General features: G+C 35.9%; 1 protein-coding gene across 6 annotated transcripts in view; it reads right to left on the minus strand.

Moving 5' to 3' along the window:
- AK9 (adenylate kinase 9) overlaps positions 1–20,696 on the minus strand; it is a 193,565-nt gene that overhangs the window by 56,209 nt on the left and 116,660 nt on the right. For 5 of the 6 annotated variants that reach the window (XM_077162638.1, XM_077162637.1, XM_077162635.1 and 2 more), the window contains 6 exons: positions 17,360–17,446; positions 16,669–16,875; positions 16,191–16,312; positions 9,162–9,374; positions 3,923–4,183; positions 2,318–2,442 (listed from right to left, as the gene is read on the minus strand). In XM_077162638.1, the coding sequence (XP_077018753.1) occupies positions 2,318–2,442; positions 3,923–4,183; positions 9,162–9,374; positions 16,191–16,312; positions 16,669–16,875; positions 17,360–17,446 (1,015 nt within the window). The remainder of the gene's footprint in view (positions 1–2,317; positions 2,443–3,922; positions 4,184–9,161; positions 9,375–16,190; positions 16,313–16,668; positions 16,876–17,359; positions 17,447–20,696) is intronic. The other variant, XM_077162636.1, reaches the window with a different exon arrangement.

A 20,696-nucleotide genomic window follows, 5' to 3' on the forward strand; every position in this document is an offset into this window, starting at 1 on the left:
AAAGTTTATACTCAGTGAAAATATCTTTCAAGGATGAAAGATGAACTAAAGGCATTTTCAATCAAATAAAAATTAAGAACTTTGCCATCAGCAGAACTTCACTAAAAGGAAATGTCACTTCAGGTAGAAGAAAAGTGATTCCAGATGGAAGGTCTGAGATGCAAGAAGAAATGAAGAGCAAAGAAAGTATTAAGTATGCGGGAGCAATGGACTCTGTTCAGGGACTTAATAATGAGATGGAGTTAAAACATAGCATATAACTTGGGAGCCAAGTGACAGAAATGAAATACTCTCAGGACCTTGGGTGGTTCAGGAGAAAGGTAAATGTACTGATAAATTTTAGACTTTGATAATAAGTATGAAAAGTCTAATCACTAAAAGAATAAAAACAGAATGAGACAATTGCATGCAAATTAATAGAAGGAAATAAATGGAATAAGTAAAAAGAAGGCAAGGAAAGACAGAAAAGGAGAACAAGAGGGACAAATAGAAAGCACATAATTAGATAGTAAAAGTAAGTCAAAATTCCTTTTCACAGCACCTGGTTATTGAGCACTTTCTTTGTCTGAGCCCAAACTCAAAATCTGAGAGTCAGCACTTCCTGTTCCTAGGAACAGGAACTCATGAGGGGAGTCTGCCACTCACTAGCTACATGACCTTGGGTGAGTGACCTCATGCTTCCATTTCCTCACCAGTAAAATGGGAATTAGGATAGTACCTATCTCACTGGATTGCTGTGAAAGTTAAATGGGTCAACTTTACCTCACTGAGCTACAAAATAAAACCATTTTGTGTGTGTCTCTGTGTGTGTAAAGATATGATAAATATTGGAAAGCACTTCTTCAGGCAATCGTCCAATGACCACTCCTTTGTCCATTGCAGTTCCCTGCCCTTGATCCTGAAAGTGTAGAGTTTCTTAGGGGTCCATCAAGAAGCACACCTCCTTCCATCACAGCAGCTTTCATTTTATCCAGGTTTATAAACAGTTGTGTTTTCCCTGATTTGATTTGCTCAATCTGACCCTGTTTTCTCTCTTTCCCAAAGTTTCTGTGGGATTATGGAAGTGGGGGAAGAGGTAATTGAACTTTGTGAATTCTGATACTAACTACCTCCTCAAAACTTAACTACAGAATAAATTGGTAACTTACAGTCTCATGCAGACGAAATTGTGTATGTATAAGAAAATTCATTGCATCATAGCTTGTAATGGCAAATACTAAAAATAACCCTGCTGTGTACCAATAGGAGACGGGATAAATAAACTATCATGGGTACAGTCAATGAAATACTATACAGCCATTAACAAGAATGCAAAAGCTGTATATGTACTGCTATGGAATGATCTTTATTGATATATCAAATAAAAAAGCAAGATGCAGAAGACTATAAGACAAAGGTGACTAAATACATTCATGTTTGTATACGTTTAGAATATCTCCAGAAATATTTGCTCTAACTAGTAACATTGATTTCTGCTGAAGAGTGGAACTAGGAAGTTGGGAGATATGGTAGGGAGAGGGACTTACATTCCATTACATACTTCACTGAAAGTTCTGAGTTAAAATCACATGCAAATATTTCTTCCTCAAAAATGAAATTGTACCTCTCACCCCTTGCTGTTCGCAATATCCCCCATGGTTCCTGATAAATCCTCTGAGTGACTCTGGCCCACTCTAGTCTTTCCTGCCTTCCCATGAGTCTCCACTGTTCCTGGGCTTAGTTTTCCCCTAGAGAAGGGAGTACATATGAAGATTTCTGTTTGACCCAAAACTCAATCTTGGCACCACCAAACTTTTAGGTGGATAACAATGCAAAGGTTCTGGTTAGGAATAAAGTAAAGTTTTGAACTCTAGTGACCTGGAGATTCTTAAATTTTGTCCTGCTGGGGTCAGGGTTGCATCTGGCATTTGGTAAAAGGTTAAACACTATGGATAGCCATGAAGTGGCTTTAATTGTGATTGTTTAGAGGTGACAGGAGAAAGGAGTCCAGCAAATTATTAGGGAACAGGGTTTACAACTGGAGTTCTCAACCACGACTGCACCTCAGAACTACCTGGGGTGATTCCAACACGTGGGTCCCAACCTCACCTCCCCAGAGAGCCTGATTCAGTTGTTTGGGGTGAGGTCTAGCGATCATTATTTGTTAAAAGTTCCTACATATTTTAAATGTGTAGCCCAAGTGAGAACCATTAGTTTACATGAAAGTAAAGGAACTAAGAGGAGAAAGTTCTTAAACATGTTAAATAATATTTTTTAACTTTTAAGAATAAAGCCAATAAAAATCAGTAAATGAATAATCTTATATAAATTAAGATACCGTATTGGTTCCTTAAGCCACCACTCAGAAAGAATTACTTCAAGAACTTCTGGAGACAAAGGCTCATTATCTGTGAGATTAGATTTGATTGTTTCTTCTTCTTCCGTAAGTTGTACTTCTGGACGCTAAAAAAAAAAAAAAAAAAAAATCAGAAAACAAAGATTAAAAAACCCTCTATCTTAATAAACAACTCTATATTGCCTAAGAAGGGACCTGCTGCTTTTCTCAGTTTTTTTTCTAGCGTGTTTTTCTGTTTTTCTAGTGTGGTTTATATTTAAAAATTTTTAATTTGGTGTTCTTTTTTTTAACCAATGTTTAATGTGGTTATAAATAGTGAATTTTATCATTATAATTAAGAGGAATTACTAATGATGAGAATGACTGTTTTTCATACACAGCTTAAGGGCATCTGTCTCTTTACTTGTTGATAAAAACTTGTTCAATCTATGCCATGCACCTATAAAGCTTACTGATTCTTGTTGTCTGTCTTAAAATTATACAGTATTATCTTTCCAAACTAGATCTTGTGTAAGAGATGGGTCAGCTAGGCAGGCACTGGAATACAATCTGTAAGGGGGATTAAAGCAACAAAGGAATAAATAGAAAACATTTGATAATTTATTCAGGTCAAGCTCTGAGATAGGGTACTGAAGTAGGATAATCTTTGAATGGATATTAAAACACAACAGGTTTTACTAGATTATAACTATTTCCACCGAGTATTTTTGTCATTCAAAACTCTGAGCATCATGGTAAAAATAAAATCTCTTAATATGCGTACTGAGGTATTACATGATTCAGAAAGCTGCAAGAGAATACTGAAACAAACAAACAAAAAAAAGCAGAAAATATTCTGTTGCATTTTAAAATCTAGATCTGTTGAATTTTAAAATCTGCATCCATATACATTTAAAAAATTTAATAGAATTTCAGTTTCTGTCTCCACTAAATAAAAGTGGAACATGTATTTAAAGGGATTGTGTTTGAAGGGATGTCACATTACTTGTCAGGATGCCACATGTCACTATTCAGCCCTGCTTCAACCTTATTCACAAGCACTGAACAAAACTAACTATACCTGGGCCCATTTTCGGGGAATCATTTGAGAGAAAAAAGGCTAGCTATATCAAAAATGGTTAAAAAGTTAGTTAGAATTAGGAACTTTTTTTCCACAACTCCAGATAGAAATCCTCTAAAGGATGTATTAAAAACTTTTTTATGAGGCATCATTAGGAACTAAATTTGGGAATCTCTATAGACACTGGGGGAGATTTTCACAATATTTTACAGGTCTACCTTAATGAAAAACCTCATATTCTAGGTTAGACATCTCAAATAACACAGTCCCCAATAAATCCTATCCAACAGCCTTGCCAGGGGAAGCTTTTCTGATTTTTATTGGAGTCATACGAAACTCAGTATTTATATTTTAGATGGGCAATAAGATTAGTATTTAACATATGGGGAGGACAACTCAAATGCTTTTTCTGGGCTTTTTTCTTCTTAAACTGTACAGAGTTTTATACTACTTATAGTCTACCTTGCCAAAATAACACCAGCAAGCACAACCATCTACTTGTTTAAAGAGTGTTCTAACAGCGCTACCTGCTTCTTTGTATTTTCTTCCTCAATCTTAACATTGGCCTGAATTGCCAGCTCTTCAAGTTCGTGTTTTGTGGATTGTTCTTCATCAGAATCGTCATCGAATTCAGGTCCAATTTTCTTTTCAATTTTGAGCATTAATTTTTCTTGAAGAAATTCTTCAAACTGAATATGAAAAATGCCCAAATTTTCTGCCAGTTGTCTTCCACATACAGTTTTGCCAGAGCCATGGGGACCCAGAAGACATAATCTTAATGGCGGAGCCTGTCATAAGATAGGGAGGTGGTAGGTGGAGGGGAGAGATCAAGGAGACATTGAGGCAGAGGGAGAGTAAAGAAAAGGATATTTTGAGAAAATATAAGACTTATTAAATTTCTCTACCTAAAACCGAGTAGGAATGATCATTTCTCAAACTCAGGGATAGTACACATTTAGGACATCAAGTAATATATCCTGAGGGGTCAACAACCATAGATCATCTTGACATCATATACCAAAGAGCATTTAATAAAATTAAATATTTAGTTTTTTTAAAAGCTTTGATTAATAAAAAACAGAAAGATACTTTCTTAACATAATAAAAAAAAATCTTCCTACTGGAAAAAAAAAGCCCAATACAATGAATCCCCAGAAGCCTCTTCATTAATGTCTATGATCCCATGTTGGAGACCAGGAGGCTCAAAGCAAGAGAATCCCTAGTTGTAAATGGATCATCCACTGGGTGTTGAGATTGCCAAGAACAACGATGAGGGTTGGGATGAAGTGGCAACTTAAGTCTTCTGTGAATGATGGGAAGTGTCTATGAAATTGGTAGATGATAGCAAGGGGGTGGGGGTAGATGGAGGTTTATCTGGATAGTATGAACCTCAAAGGAACTGGAGTTTTTGCAAGGGGAAGGGGAAACAATGAACCGTGAGCAGCAGAGGGAAGTATCACCTCTACGTCTTTGTGAAGGAAATGTTCAGGGAAATGAATAACAATGCCAAGAAAAAGTATACCAGGGAAATTAAAATATGAGGCTTAAGAAGACAGTAAGTCTTAAAAAAAAAAAGAGAGAGAGAGGGATATTTGATAAAAGAAAAAAACTCTCAGATATTAAAACTGTGATTGTTGAAGTTCGATAAAAGTACTGTGAAACTCTAGAATTTCCCAATATGAAGAACATGCAGGTTAAACAAGTGTTATGAATCTTGTACAATGAAAAAAAAAAAAAAAGAATGGCCAGAAGAATTTAAGAGCTTTCTGATATTAAAAATAAAGATTACTTTATTTTTAAAAGTGATAATTACCCTAGAAACAACGGAGGCAAGCACATAATAAAGCAAGATCTGGAATATTCTGAAAGGAAAATGATTTTCAATCTGGAAATCTATGCCTGTAGAAACTATCTGTATGAGAACTCAATAATGACATTTTCATATATGAGGATGTGTTTCGGCAAAACACGGGTATGTATACTTCCCATGAAACTGATTCCATCAGTAGTTCAAGAACTGGGCATGTGACAAGCCAAGCTCATTGGTGCGTCACATTCTTTGGGCCAGTGTGATCGGTTTGATAATACTCTGGTTGAAGTTTTTCGAAAAAAAGGTTCACATCCTTTTTTTGTTGGACTTGAGAATGAAAAGATTTAAGGACTGGAGCTGCTGCTGCCTTTTTCCCACAAGGAGTGTAAACTATCAGAAAATACAAACCCAGAGAAAACAGAACTAAGATGGCGAGAGTTAAGAGATGGGCATGAAGCCACACCTAAAGTCAATCCTACCGTTATAATTTTTAGTATCTTTTTAGTTAAGCTAGTTTGGGAACTTTATTAGTTTTATTAGAATCCAAAAGAGCCCTACATAATCCTGGACTCAGTGAATCAAATAGAGGAAATTAGTGAAGGGGGTTGCCAGGATGGCAGCTGGAGCAAGAGGACGGAGGATTCTGGGCAGGAGGCTCTGGCAGAACATGGGGCTCAGCAGAACAGATGGTATGTTTTAAAGCTTGTGAAATCTTGACAATTTGAAAAAGGGAGGTATGTAAGAAACAAAAAAATGCAATGTGAAATTGCATGTAGATATATTTTCATTTTAGTGTCCAAGGTCATGCTATCGGATCTATAAAGAAATAGAATATTAACATACAGCTTGGCCTGGGATTTTGCATACTAAAAATAGTTTATTGACTTCACATTTTTTTAAGTCAATTTAGGGGCAAAGTACAGAAGACTGGGTTGGCTATAGGACAAAATGCAAATGTTAACAACCATAGCAACATAAAAGTACAAATAAATATATATTAATGAGGAAGGAAGAGTCAGGCAAAAGAGTAGGGAGGCTCATATTTCAATTTACTAAGAGGAGCAATAAAGAGATACTATTAACAATAAATATGAAAATAACCTAAAACTAAGGATTATCTTTATGTTATAAAGGTTGCCAACAAAGAAATTAAAAATGAAACAAATAGAAAACTCTGAGAAAGAGTGAGGAGCATAAGAAAGCTAAATCTTTACTTTTCATCTCAGAAAGTCATATGATATTGTCTCGAGTTGATATATCAAGAAATGGATAGAGAAGCATGTAATTATAGTAATGGGAAAAAATAAAAACAGAAGCAGTTAAAAGATATTGCACTTGGAATGGAAATAGGGTGGCAGGGGGGAATTTTACCTTTTTTTTCATAGTATTGTTTTGCTATTTGATATTTTAACATGTACAGTTACTATTTTGAGAAAATTAAACAATGAAAAATAGAACTTCAGTGGAGAAGAAAACCTCAGAACCATTATGAAATTACACAGCTCCAGTTTCACAGATAAATCTGGATCACATTTTAAATCCTTCCTTGGTAAGACTGCTGGATTAACACCTCACGGATGCACAGGCTGTCTGGAACTACTCACTCAGAGGGCACTAGGGTAGCCAGGCAGTAAAGCAAAACCTGCTGGAACAAACCCTATGCGCTTTATGCTTTGCAGAATACCTGTGGAATCACTACCAGGCTTTCTGGCTCTTACCCACATGGTATTGTGGAAAACAAGGGGAATAGCAAGACAGGCTAAGAGGAGAGAAACTACAGCTAGCAGTAACAAAAGCAGACATATGGCCACAGTCCTTAAATGACCCTGCCACTGATATATCGGAGATTTTTAGTGAAGACACAATCACCCACATACCTCAATTGTCTATACGGGCACCATATAGAAATTGAGGCTCATGAAAATGGTCCACATTATCTAGGATGATTTAAATTATGTTCTATATGTCTTGTTAGAAGACATTGGTACTATGGAAAGTAATATGATATATTGTAATTTTTTAAATATCTAGATCTTGAATCTTATTTCAGGGAATTATACTAATAAAATAATTCAAGAGAGTTATTCAGAAAAATTAAGAATAATTGAAGAATGATATAACTAAAGATTTCCCAAGTATTATTTCATATCCACAACAGTAAAATCATATTATAAAAGCTACAATGAGGGGATGTGACGGTAGTTCAATGGTAGAATTCTCACCTGCCATGCAGGAGACCCAGGTTTGATTTCCAGCCCATGTACTTCCCAAACAAACAAAAATTCAACAAATGGTGCTGCAATAACAGGATATTAACATGGAAAAAGAATAAAATATGACCCCTGCCATGGGACCATTTTCATGAACCTCAATTTCTATATGGTGCCCATAGGGACTATTGAGGTATGTGGGTGATTGTGTCTTCACTAAAAATCTCCGATATATCAGTGGCAGGGTCATTTAAGGACTGTGGCCATATGTCTGCTTTTGTTACTTCTAGCTATAGTTTCTCTCCTCTTAGCCTGTCTTGCTATTCCCCTTGTTTTCCACAATACCATGTGGAATATGGCATGGCAGACAAAAAGTACACACTACATTGAATTAGATGTTAAAACTCTACATCAAAATGATTAGGCATTATGAGATTTATGCAGAAATATATAAACATTTCTATGATATAATGTTAAGTGAAAAAGCAGATTACAAAATGTTATATACACTAGTAAAAGAGTGTGGAAGAAGATAGGAAAGTAAAACATAAAAATGAAAACTCCTGTCTAGATCTGGTGGAATTACACGTGGGCTTTATATTTAGAAATGAATAAAATATTACCATAATGTGTTCTCTCTATATACATATCTATATCTATATATGCACACACACACACACACACATATATACATATTTTTAAATTAGAGAACTTGTATGTTTACAAAAAAAGTCATGCAGAAAATACAGAGTTCCCATATACTTCCGTCCCTCAGCTTCCCCTATTATTAACACTTTGCATTAGAACTGATGAAAGAATTTTATTATAGCTGTGCTATGAACTATAGTATATAATTTACATTAGGGACTACAATGTGTTCTTTTTTTTTTTGCATGGGCAGCTACCAGGAATTGAACCTGGGTCTCCAGCATGGCAAGCGAGAAATCTGCCTGCTGAGCCATCGTGGCCCGCCCTACAATGTGTTCTTAATAAGTATTTTTAAAAAATAAGTTAGAAAAATCTGTTCCAATGGTAAATAAACAACTTAGAAAAGGACTGACTGTTCCAGAACCAGAGTAACAAATAACTCCCAGAACTAGTTTAAATTTATTTAATCAATTAACGGACAACTCATCTTGGAATATTCCTTTGCAATATTCCTTTGCAATCCAACCAACCAGTGGCAGCCCTTTGTTTCTGAAAGCCAGCCGATCAGGAATGCGCTCAGCTCCAATAACCAGGCCTCTAGTGTGAATCGACCAACTGCGATCTCACCTGAGTAATCACACCTCACCTGAGTAATCCCACCTCACCTGAGCAATCCCACTTCACCTGAGTAATCACACTTCTACAGATGCGCTCAACCCTCTTTGCCTCTGAAAGCCCAGCAATCCCTGAGTTCCACACTTCCAAAAACTCCTATATAAGACCATCTGACTGCTCTGCTCAGAGAATGCCTAACCAGCCTAGCTGTCCCTTAATCCAGTAAGCAGTAAATTCAACTTCACCATTTTATTTCAGATGAAAAGAAAGATATTATTAGTATGACTAAATCATAAGTAGTAATCAAAATAGATAATTTTTGTTATATTCCAAAAAGTTGTTCTTTGAATTGAGACAATTTATTTTCACTCCCATTGTTATATTAGATTGGAGATTTCACTAGTAAGTAAAACGACGGTGGTTGAAAATAAGTCCTAAAAAAGAACTGAGAAGTACAAATTTAGGACAGGAATTTGCTTTCACCTTTAATGGTTCATCATGAGCCACATAGTCCTGAGGATGCTCCAAAAACTTTTCTTTAGCCTCAGGAGTGGAAAAATAGTAGACCTTTTCACGATATTTCACTGCTTCTTCTGTGTTACCTGGTTGTAGGATGAAGTTTTCTTTGAGAACCACTGGACAAAAGTGCTTTGTATCTCCCAAATGCCTCCTCTTCTCTTTAATTTTCTCTTCATTCTAGAAGTATGGTCCAAAGTTTGGAGAATGTTATTAAAATGTATTTTGATGCATACTAAAGAAAGAATTAAAAGTCTAATGCATATGAACAATAATTCACCCATAAAAAATATGACTTTAAAACAAACCACAAAGGCCAGAAACCTTACACTATTTTAATTCACTTTAGAAGTTAGTTTCTCATATCAGTCTGAATTCACATCTCAAGCTTCTTATTTTCATAAGCAGCACAGGGATTGAAGGTATTCCCAGCTCTCTATAGATTTAGGTGAAATGAAAAAAAACAAACAAAACAGGATGTGCTGGTACAAGGTCAATATGAGGTTAGTTTTTTAAATAATATTTTTCCCTGGAAAGTAAAAGCTGAATTGGGGTCACAACTTCTTACTCATTGAGAATTAAATGTGAGATGCCTCAGGATTTGCTTTGTTTCCTATCAAGTGTGTATATGACCAAATGATAATCTGTAAATATTTTATGTTGTTCAATTGAAAATGTGTAATCAATTTCATTTGTGATAAAGAAAATATGCATAAAATCCTTTAACGATCCTTGCAATTTGTTTAAAGCAATAGAAGTGCATTAAAAAAAAACCAAGTTATAAAATACATGCTTATTGTAAAAATAGTCAAAACACATCACAATCTATAAAGAGTGAAAATCTCCCCTCACTTTTTAATACTAGATTAACATTCTTAAAGGTTTTATGTGTATCCTTCCAAACCCTTTTTCTAAGAATCGTCTACTGACATAGACACAAAAATAGGCATATATTTATCCATAAATGTAGTTTAGAAGTACAAATGGAACAATATTTTACATAATTGTTCTACAATATGCTTTTTCACAAAATAAAACATAAGGAACAAATTTCTGTAAAGGTGCAAAAAATAAGGCTAATTTACACTTATGCCGTCCTCATTCAAGTTTTCTATCAGGGTTATGCAAGCTTCAAAATGAGCTGGGAAATATTTCTTTTTCTATGCTGTGAACAAGTTTAAACAACAAAGAAACGATTGAATCAACAAATACATATTAGAAATGACCCATATGCCCACGCCTCATTCTATTATTATTAGTAGCAGTATTTTAGTTTTTGCATGCTGTATGGTGGGGTCACATTTTATTCTTTTTCCACGTGCGTATCCCATTATTACAACACCATTTATTGAATTTTTGTTTGTTTGCTAGTTTTTGTCAGTTTCTTTGCTTTTTGGAAAGTGCATGGGCCAGGAATTGAACCCAGGTCTCCCACATGGTAGGCTAGAATTCTACCACTAAACTATCCTCATACTACTTCATTCTATTATTTTTGTTCAGTTTTTATCTTTCTTCCTAAGAAAACTGCAGTAACAGATTTCTTAGGGTAAAATCCTTCTCATCTTGACTTTCAAATTTAGTAGTAAAAAGTTCATATAACTTAAAACAACCCTCTTTTTTTAAATCTGATTATATATCTGTGCTGGTTTGAAAGGATATATGCCCCCTAAGAAAAGCCATGTTTTGATATAAATCCCGTTTCTTAAAGGTAGAATAATCTCTATTCAATACTGTATGTTTGAAACTGTAATGAGATCATCTCCCTGGTTGATGTGATTTAGTTAAGAATGGTTGTTAAACTGGATTAGGTGACGACATGTCTCCACCCATTTGAGTGGGTCTTGATTAGTTTCTGAAGTCCTATAAAAGAGGAAACATTTTGGAGACTCAGAGAGACTCAGAGAGAGCAGAGAATGCTGCAGCACCACGAAGCAGAGAGTCCACCAGCCAGCGACCTTTGGAGATGAAGAAGGAAGATACCTCCCGGGGAGCTTCATGAAATAGGAAGCCAGGAGAGAAAGCTAGCAGATGATGCCGTGTTCACCATGTGCCCTTCCAGCTGAGAGAGAAGCCCTGACTGTGTTCGCCATGTGCCTTCTCACTTGAGAGAGAAACCCTGAACTTCATCAGCCTTCTTGAACCAAGGTATCTTTCCCTAGATGCCTTTGATTGGACATTTCTTTAGACTTGTTTTAATCGGGACATTTTCTAGGCCTTAGAACTGTAAACTTGCAACTTATTAAATTCCCCTTGTTAAAAGTCATTCCGTTTCTGGTATATTGCATTCCAGCAGCTAGCAAACTAGAACAATATCCATTTTTGTTTCAACTGCTTTTAGTTTCATTTTATCTAACTTGACAGAAGTTTGTCTATTTTATTGTTCTTGGCAGTGAAACAATTTTTAATTTTTAAAATGAGGTCTAATCTTTTTATTTTGTCTTGCTTTCTTAGTTCATTACTTTATGTTTTTAATTTCCTTCCTCCTAGTTTCTTTTGATTTGTTTTGTTGGGCTTTTCTCCAGGTTCTTGAGTTGATTGATTGATTTTTTCCAGTCTTTCTTGTTTCCCAATGAATGCATTTAATGTAGGATTGCACACACAAAAAATCAAATGTTAGTACAGCCTATGCATAATAAATTATTGATCTGAAATTCAGATTTAAGTGGACATTGTGTATTTTATCCGATAACCCTAATTTCTACTTCCCTCATACTACAAAACTTTCATATGTGACTATTTATTATCATTCATTTATTTTTATTTTTTATTTATTTTTTTGTACAGTTTTAAACCTTACCTTACTTGGAACAGAAATTAGATCATTAATTTTTCTTTTTTATTCACTTCAGATAATTTTATGTTCTCATTTTACTAAGTTTATGTATTTAATATTTGCATTTTCTTTATACTTTGATTTAAACATCAACCACCATATGAAATACATATTCATTTCCAAGTGAAAAATAAGATTATCCTCCACGAATACTTCTATTATATTACCTTTTATCATTCATTTTTCTCATTCATTTTAAAATAGCCTAGTTTTATTTCTGCTTTCTTATTTTACTCACTAGCATTTAGAAAATATACACACACAAATAAGTTTGAAAATTTTAAGTGTTTGTATTGTGAGGAGTGGGAAAATGCTATTCCTTTGGGGGTTAATTTTTTGTTTTACTGCATTGTGGTCAGGGAATGTGGTCTGTAAAATTTCTACTTTTAAAAATTTATTGTAGGGTGGGCCATGGTGGCTCAGCAGGCAGAGTTCTCGCCTGCCACGCTGAAGACCCGGGTTAGATTTCCAGTGCCTGCCCATGCAAAAAAAATTATTGTGATTTTTTTTGTGGCCTACTACATGAGCATTAAAGAAAATATTCATTCTCTATGTATACAAAGTTCTATTTCTATTATAGCCAGATTATTTAGGGTGTTTTTCAGATCCTTGTTACCATGTTGTTTGTCTACTTGATCTGTCAATTTCTGAGAGCTGAAAGACTCCATGAGATTGTACTATAGTAACAGTCTCTGGATTTTCTGATTTTACTTTATACACATTTGATACTGTTATTTGGTATGTAGGATTTATAACTGCTATACCTCCTAAATTCATAATTCCTGCTACCATTTTTCTTTTTTTAAAGCATTTCTCCTTGGATTCTGTTTTCACAGAACTTCAGCATGCCATTTCTTCTTTCTTTTTGTTAGTACTTTGCGCCTTTTGTAATCTTGGTCCATTTCAGTCATTTTGTTTTTTAGCTAATTGGTATCAATGGCACATTTTTAAATTTCAGTTTTCCCTTACGTTGTCCCAGAAATATCCCTAAATAAGTTTAGAAACAGAGTGTGAAGTGTGTGTGGCAGACTGGGTGTGGGGTGAGGAGTCTTGGAGCGAGAGATTCTGGAAGGATGGTGACCGGAATGTGCTCCATTTCATTTCTCTACCGCCTCCTTAGTGTTAAATAACTTCTGGGGCTGGTGGCTGGTATTCATGGAGATCCCAGTAAAGGAAACTGTTAAGTGCTCTCTATCTCTATGGGCTGGATAAGCACCTGAAGACAAACTTCAGAGGGACTGGCATTTTAAGGCGGCAAGTCCTAAGAGGAGTTTTGCTTGCAGAGATCTGTGGCTCTCTGCAACTCCCACCCAAAGCTCCAGGAGTGCTCCTAGTCTCATTGGCCAGCAAAAGCCCAAGAAGGAACTGTATGGGAAGGAGAGTCCTCCGTGACCCTGAAACTAGGCAAGTATGAGAAATTTAGGGAAGTGGGCTTGTTCCAAACCACAGCCACAAAGAAGTAGACTCTCAGTTTCCACACTCCCAACATATGGGAAGATAAGTCACTTTGCCTCTCAAAATTTGGGGACTGTTGTCACCTAAAGCATTTGAACAAAAGACTTGAACCCCATGGATCCAAAAAAGAAAGCAACCATCCATGGAAAGAAGGTGACTGAAAGAAGATCAGTTGGATCAAACAGGTCAAACTTTCCAACACAGAGATGGAAGAGACACAATCTCTGAACAGAAAAATAATGAAAACATTTGTAGAGATTCAAGTAAATGCTAGAAAAAGTTCATGACTACTAACAAAAGTATGCAGATAAGTTGAAGGGAATGGCCACTTGTGAGAGACAGAATAAAGATCCTTCGGAAGATGTTCATGTCCTAATCTCCATAACCTGTGACTATGTTATCTTACATGGCAAATGGATCTGTACAATGTGATTAAGTTAATGATCTTGAAATGGGAAGGTTATCCTAGTAGGCCCCATATAATCACAAAGGTCCTATAAAAGGGAAGCAAGAAGGTCGGGAGAAAAAGGAGATAAGATGACAGAAGCAGAGGTTAGATGATGTGCTTTGAAGGTAGAGGAAGGGGGTGCAAGTCAAGGAATGCAGGAGGCTACCAGAAGCTGGAAAATGCAGGAAATGCATTCCCCCCGGAAACTCGAGAAAGAATGCAGCTCTACCAATATTTTGATTGTATCCATATAAGACTCATTTAGGACCTCCGACCTCCAGAGCTATGCAATAATAAATTTTTGTTGTTTTAAGCCTCTAAGTGTTTGGTAATTTGTTATAGCAGCAATAGCAAATAACACTCATGAGGCTCCTGTGTCTTAAATTTAGAAGACTGAATGCAAGACATCTATCAAAGTATAAGAGCTAAAATGTAAAGAGATGGAAAATTTGAGAGAAAAGATAATTGGAAGATAGATCCAAGAGACCTAACCAATAATAGGTATTATGGAAGGAGAAAAAGGAAAAGATTTTTAAAATAGTAGTCATTCTAGTGGGTGTGAAATGATATCTCATTGTGGTTTTGTTTTGCAGTTCCCTGATAACTCATGATGCCGAGTATCTTTTCATGCGCTTATTGGCCATTTGCATATTTTCTTTGGAGAAATATCTGTTCAAGCCTTTTGTTCATTTTTCAAACTGGTTGTTTGTCTTTTTGTTGTTATAGAATTTTGAGTTGTAGAATTTCTTTTTTATTCCAGATATTAAACCCTTATCGGATGTGTGATTTCCATATATTTTCTCCCATTTTGTACTTTCATAAGGAAGCACACTCTCAAGGTGAAGTGCTGACCTCATAATGATATTTGGTCTTCTAACCCATGAACATGGAATGTCCTTCATTTTATTTAGCTCTTCTTTGATTTCCTGCAGCAATGTTTTGTAGTTTTCTGTGTCCAGGTCCTTTACATCCTTGACTAGATTTATTCTTAGATATTTGATTCTTTTAGTTGTTAACATAAATAAAATTATATCAAGGATCTCAAGGTAAGATCATCCTGGATTATCTGGTGGGCCCTAAATCTAATGGCAAGTGTCCTCATAAGAAACAGAAGAGGAGAAGACACAGAAGAGAAGGACTTGAAAAGACGGAGGCAGAGATTGCAGTGATGCAGCCACAAGTCAAGGAATGTCAGAGCCACCAGGAGCTGGAAGATGCAAGGAAAGTTGTCCCTTAGAGCCTTCAGAGGTAGTGTGGCCCTGCTAGCACCTTGACTTCAGACTTCTGGCCTCCAGACTGCGAGAGAACACATTTCTGTCGCTTTAAGCCACCAAACTTGTGGTAATTTATTATACAGGAGCCCTAGGACGCTAATACAAAACAAAACTGATCTGTGTCAACAGCAAGAGGGGAAGTGAGAAAAAGACACTAGGTTATCAGTGAAGACCATACCAATATAAGTTTTGAGTATTTTATACAGAAAGAATTCCCTGCAGATCTAAGAGGCCATTTGTGTGCAGACCAGAGTCGGACACAGAAGACCAGTGGACATGGCAGAAGAAGGCTGATGAAAAAGAGATTCTGAGCATCAGTGGGACCAAACCACTTCCTTCAGCCACCCTTGACTAAAAGGTCTCATCGGTTCCTTGGTGATAAAGAATTGAAAGCTGTTATTAGAATCAAATGATCTCTATATATTTGGGTTTAAGTTAAGCAACAATAAGTTAATTACAAGTGTATGTTTGGCTAACAATAAACTATTTTGTTTTATTTTTAAAGCCACAAATTAAAGAACTGCTTCATGTTTTATTATAGATGCCTGAAGTGGGTGGCTAGCATAGAAAAATGGTATCAAAATTTTGGTGCCAAGGGAGTAGAATGGTGCCTAAGCAAGAGTGATTTCAGTTTCAAAATCTTGTACATTTTTATTATGCAAGCAGCCCCTAAATACTGTGGAGTCTTTTTACAAATTTACAATTTGTAAACTGACAAAATATCTGTTTCTCTAATACGTATACATAGATTTCTCATGGGTAAGAAAAAGAAAAAAATATTTCCCTTTTCTTTCTCTGTGGGTGTAAGTAGTCCTGCCATTTCAGGGGATCAAATGAAGCTGGGGCGGTGGTGTGTGTGAAAATGCTTATTTTTAAAATTGAGGATGCTTGTTTGTTCACTGGGGGTCCAAAAGTGATAACAGTACTTTGGATATGTGCATTTTGAGCAACTTGCCAAATGAGAATGAGAAGTAAAAAAGTCACACCTCTTCTTCTTCCTCTTCCTCCTCTTCTACCTCCTCATCAACCTCTGCTTCCGCCTGGTAGTCCTCTGTCTCTTCATCATAATCTTCCAGACTCAATTCCCAGCCGGTATATTTAAAGGGCTCTGCAAAAAAGGGAGGAGTACTTGGGAAAATATTTCTAGAAAAAAAGGACATTAACATAGTATAGTAGTCAAAGGTTAGGAAAATTAATGATAATTGTGGATCTCTTACTCTGAATGTATATGCAAATAGGTCTTAATAAATTACATGAAAATTGACCAGTCAGGCCGGATCTGTTTGTGCCTTGAGGCTGTTCTGTTCAGCCTGTGGTAGGAGGGTTGTTAAGTATTTTAAATATCATCCCTGGATTTATTGAGTGTTTCACTTCATGAACTATTAAGAAAGGCTTTAAAGTGTCACAATGCTTTTGGTAATATTATCTGTTCTTGATAATCAGTGTTATAGTTACAGCCCTTACTTTCCATGGTTTCAACTACTTTTTGAAGCAGTTCCTCTGGAGATCTGTTAGCAATCTCCAAGTTTAAAATTTGAACAAAAGTTAGGTCTGTGATTGCTAATTCCATCTGTTTCCAGGAGAAGGTGAAAAATTTAATCCTCTCTTTAAATGGCTCCATTTCAGGAACATCAGGATAAGTATCTTCCGGAAACTCAGGTAGTGTAACTTCTGAAAAACGTTAAAGGAAAAGAAAAAAAAGGAGGCTTTAAATATTATTGCTCTAGCCATCTTGCCAAAATAGCATATTTTATAATAACTTAATAACATTTGAAAGAAATTAGCTTGATATTTTAAGCAACAATATACATTCTGTAAATTCATATTTTAATTATGCTTTGTGACTTGACTTGGCCATAGATTATTACGTATTAATTAAGCCCAAATTATTTGGATAATTAATGTAAATTTCATCTGGTACCTTTCACTGTTAATAAGATATGTAAAACAAAATTTGCTTAAAGTGCAATAATCTGGTTAGATTAATTTTTAATGAAATAAACTGAATAAATGTAACGTATATCAACTGGCATACAATATAGAAAGAAATAAGTAGGAAGTTGGCACTATGCCTAAAATAAGAGACTAGACTCTTTTATAAGGAGTACGTGAAAAGCACATTAGTGCATTTACTACTTTTATTAAATAATCTAACCTGTTTCAGATAATTCAGTTTCCAGGCCCTCTTTGGATCCTCTCGGAATTTCTTCTTCAACTGTAGTATCCTCAGTAGGCTCAGCTACTGAAAATAGAAATTTAATAATTAGTGTTTGAATTTTAAAAGCTTGTTCCTTTATGAAAGTTCTGACAGAAATAAAATCTCAAAATATAATTGAAATCACTTATAACATTTCTAATATAGTTATTTTTAGGCAAACTATGGCATAATATATATATAATAGTATAAAAAGGCAGTAAATACAGAATATTCTTAAAGGTACAAAAGGACATTTGCCAGAATAATAATAGTACATGGTACATAAAATTCTGGCTGATAATTGTTGCTAAGTATTACTCAAACTTCTGCTAACATGGCAACAGACTAGCAGTGCATGATATTTCTTTTAACTTCTCATTAAAATGTCCATGAAGATATACTAAAAAACCAAAAGTGGCAATGAGAGAAGATGATATGCCAAATCCTCAACTCTGTGTATAAACATGGAAAGCAGAAAAAGAATATCAATTAATTTAACTATTGAAAGTATAGACAGAAAACTATTTTTCCAGGATGAATAAGACATGCTTCATATACGAATCCAACATAGATGATTTCAAGGAAGGGAGGGTTAATTCTGTCTTCTAACACTACAATCTGCTCCTCATTCTGAGAAACAAGTCTTGTACTGATAAAAAATAATAGATAGCCATTCTCTAACTGTGTGAAAATTGTCTTCTAAATTAGCTAAATCACATTTGAGTCCTCCTTTAGAAGATGAACTATTAGGGGACAAGTCTAGGGCTGGCCTGGTGGAGATATATTTAATTTAAAGATGCTCAATTACTTAAAGAAAAGCATTATAAGCCATGAGAATGACAAGAAGAACAACGAAAATTTACAAAGAACTCTAAACTGCCTTATACTCTCTGGCTTAATCAGAGAATGCAATAGTTGGGTATGAAGAAGATCCAGCTTCAGTCTAGAAGAGTCTTATAAGATACTTACTAAATAGTACAGCTTGAACTAGGTTGATGCATATCAAACTTGGCTGGGTATCTTAACGATTTTGGAACACACAGTTCGACATCAATTATATGAGAGCTGTGATCACTGTCTTTGATAGATATTTTCTAAATCTGAAATGGACCATATAATTAATGCTTCTATTCAATAAGTAGTTCATTGTGACCTGTGGGTATACTGTGTAGATAAGTCATCCTGGAGTTTACATTTTCAGGATCAGATTTTTTTCTAGGTACAATACTGAGAAAATTTTTTTCTATGGCAGTAGTGTTCAAAATTTTTTCTAAAAATTTTTTTCTATGGCAGTAGTGTTCAAAATTTTAGCATGTATATGAATCACCTGGAGTGTTCATTAAAATTCAGATTCCTAGCTTCCATATTAGACCTACTGAATCAGAATCTGGGTGGAGTGCATAGCCTTTAAAATAAGAACCCTAGGTGATTTTTTGATACAGGTAATCTAACAGCATTTCTTTGTGATATGGAACTCTAATATTTCAGATGAGCATTTGTTTAAATATTTGAGCAGCTTAAAACTTGCTTCTTGAGTAAAATCTTGAGCCTGCCTGTAGAAGCATTCCTGCAACCTGCATATGTTCAAAGACAGTATGGGAGATACTGTCAGTTGGCGCCACTCCTCTATTCCTCTGGCTTCTGCTATAGAAGTTGAGACACCAAATCAAATTCCCAGAGTCTCTGTAGCTAGTGTTGGCCAACCACAATGTAGGTGGAATTCTGCTCACAAAAGAAAGTACCAGTACTGTTCTCTAAATTAAAAATAATGCAGCTTGCAAAGGGAAAGCTTTGGCCTTAACCCTTTGCTACTCCTTGCTGCTTCAAGCCTTTAGCACCAACATTAAAGCTCTTAATGCTGAGCGCAGCAGCGATTTTTTTATTGTGAGGATGGAAGTCATATACCGGGGATGGAAAAACAGGAAGACAGAAGATGCCTGAGGCTTTGATAACATCTTGAAGCAATGGAATCGGCCTCTGACTCTTGGATGAGACAAACCTCTTATGTAAGACACTGTTTTTGACATTTCTGTTACTTGTAGACAAATGTACTCACAATGGTTACAGACGGAACAGCCTTCCATTTAAGCAAGTTCATCAACTAAGCTTCTTAATTTAAAAAGTCAGTCCTCCCACTTTTGCTTGTTAGTTGATGCGTGTGATAATCCCTTAACTCACAGCACTGAAAAATCAGTGCTCCAGAATTTAACAGAGGGTAAACCTTGAATTGTTTGCTGCTTATCTCTGGTCAGGAATCTGGTTAATAGGGTGGTGGGAAGGGACCTGCCAGAAGCACAACAGTTGTCCACTCTAGGTTGCCCAGCTTGGGCTCCTGACAACTTAACATGCTGAAGTAGGTTTTATCTGGGAGGGCTGCAGTGGACAGGAGAAAACTTGATCAGGCATTGTTTTGTAGGTGGCCATTTAGGAACCACTGGTCTCAGGGACACACTATCTGTGCAGAAGGGTGTTATAACTGCTTATATATCCTAGATGTCAGCTGTCCCCTGCTCCTTTTCTCTGCAATAATCAAACATTAGAAAGCAATGCAGAATGTACTGAAGACTTAGCAAGGGAGAGACAAAGGAGAGAATTTATATCATACCTCTGGTAGCAGACACTTTTGGTACCTTACCCCACCTTCATTTTCCTCTTCTTCTTGGTAGAATTGTGCTTTGTGCTTCTGTTTATCCCTTCCCCATATGACTGAGGGAGGGAGGCTTATCTTTAACTCCAGAAATGATCCCAACTGGCCTAAACTGAAATGTTTGTTCTTTCCCTTTTGGTTGTGGGGAGGGAATGTAACCATTGATTTCAAGAATGCTAAGATTTAATTTAGGGTAGGAATCCTGAGCCTTAGCCTTCTCAAAACTTGCACAAGGCTGATAAAGAACCTCAAGTGCTAGCCTGGTAATGATGCACAGTATAAACTACTTGGCAGACACTGTGCTAGGTGCTTAACAAAAATCTTTCTTTGCCTATAACAATGCTGCTAGGTAAGTATTCTGCTCCTCGAAGAAACCAAGGTGCAGAACAACTATATAACTTGCTATAAAGCAGCAAAAGTGGAATTCAAAAGATGTTAATGAGATCATATTGACTTCTTGAGGGAAAACTCCAAAGTCTCTCAGCCTCTGGCCTCTGCCTCACTCTCCAGTCTCATCTCCCATTTCTCTCTTTTTCACCACGTACCAGGCACATGCCATTTCCGTCTTGACCACTTCTGAGTTTGACCCACTCACTTTGCAGTAGAGTGCAAATCCTTTTCAGCTTTTCTGTCTTGCCTCAAGTGTTG

This window comes from Tamandua tetradactyla, chromosome 5 (genome assembly GCF_023851605.1).
Source record: "Tamandua tetradactyla isolate mTamTet1 chromosome 5, mTamTet1.pri, whole genome shotgun sequence".
Classification (NCBI taxonomy): domain Eukaryota; kingdom Metazoa; phylum Chordata; class Mammalia; order Pilosa; family Myrmecophagidae; genus Tamandua; species Tamandua tetradactyla.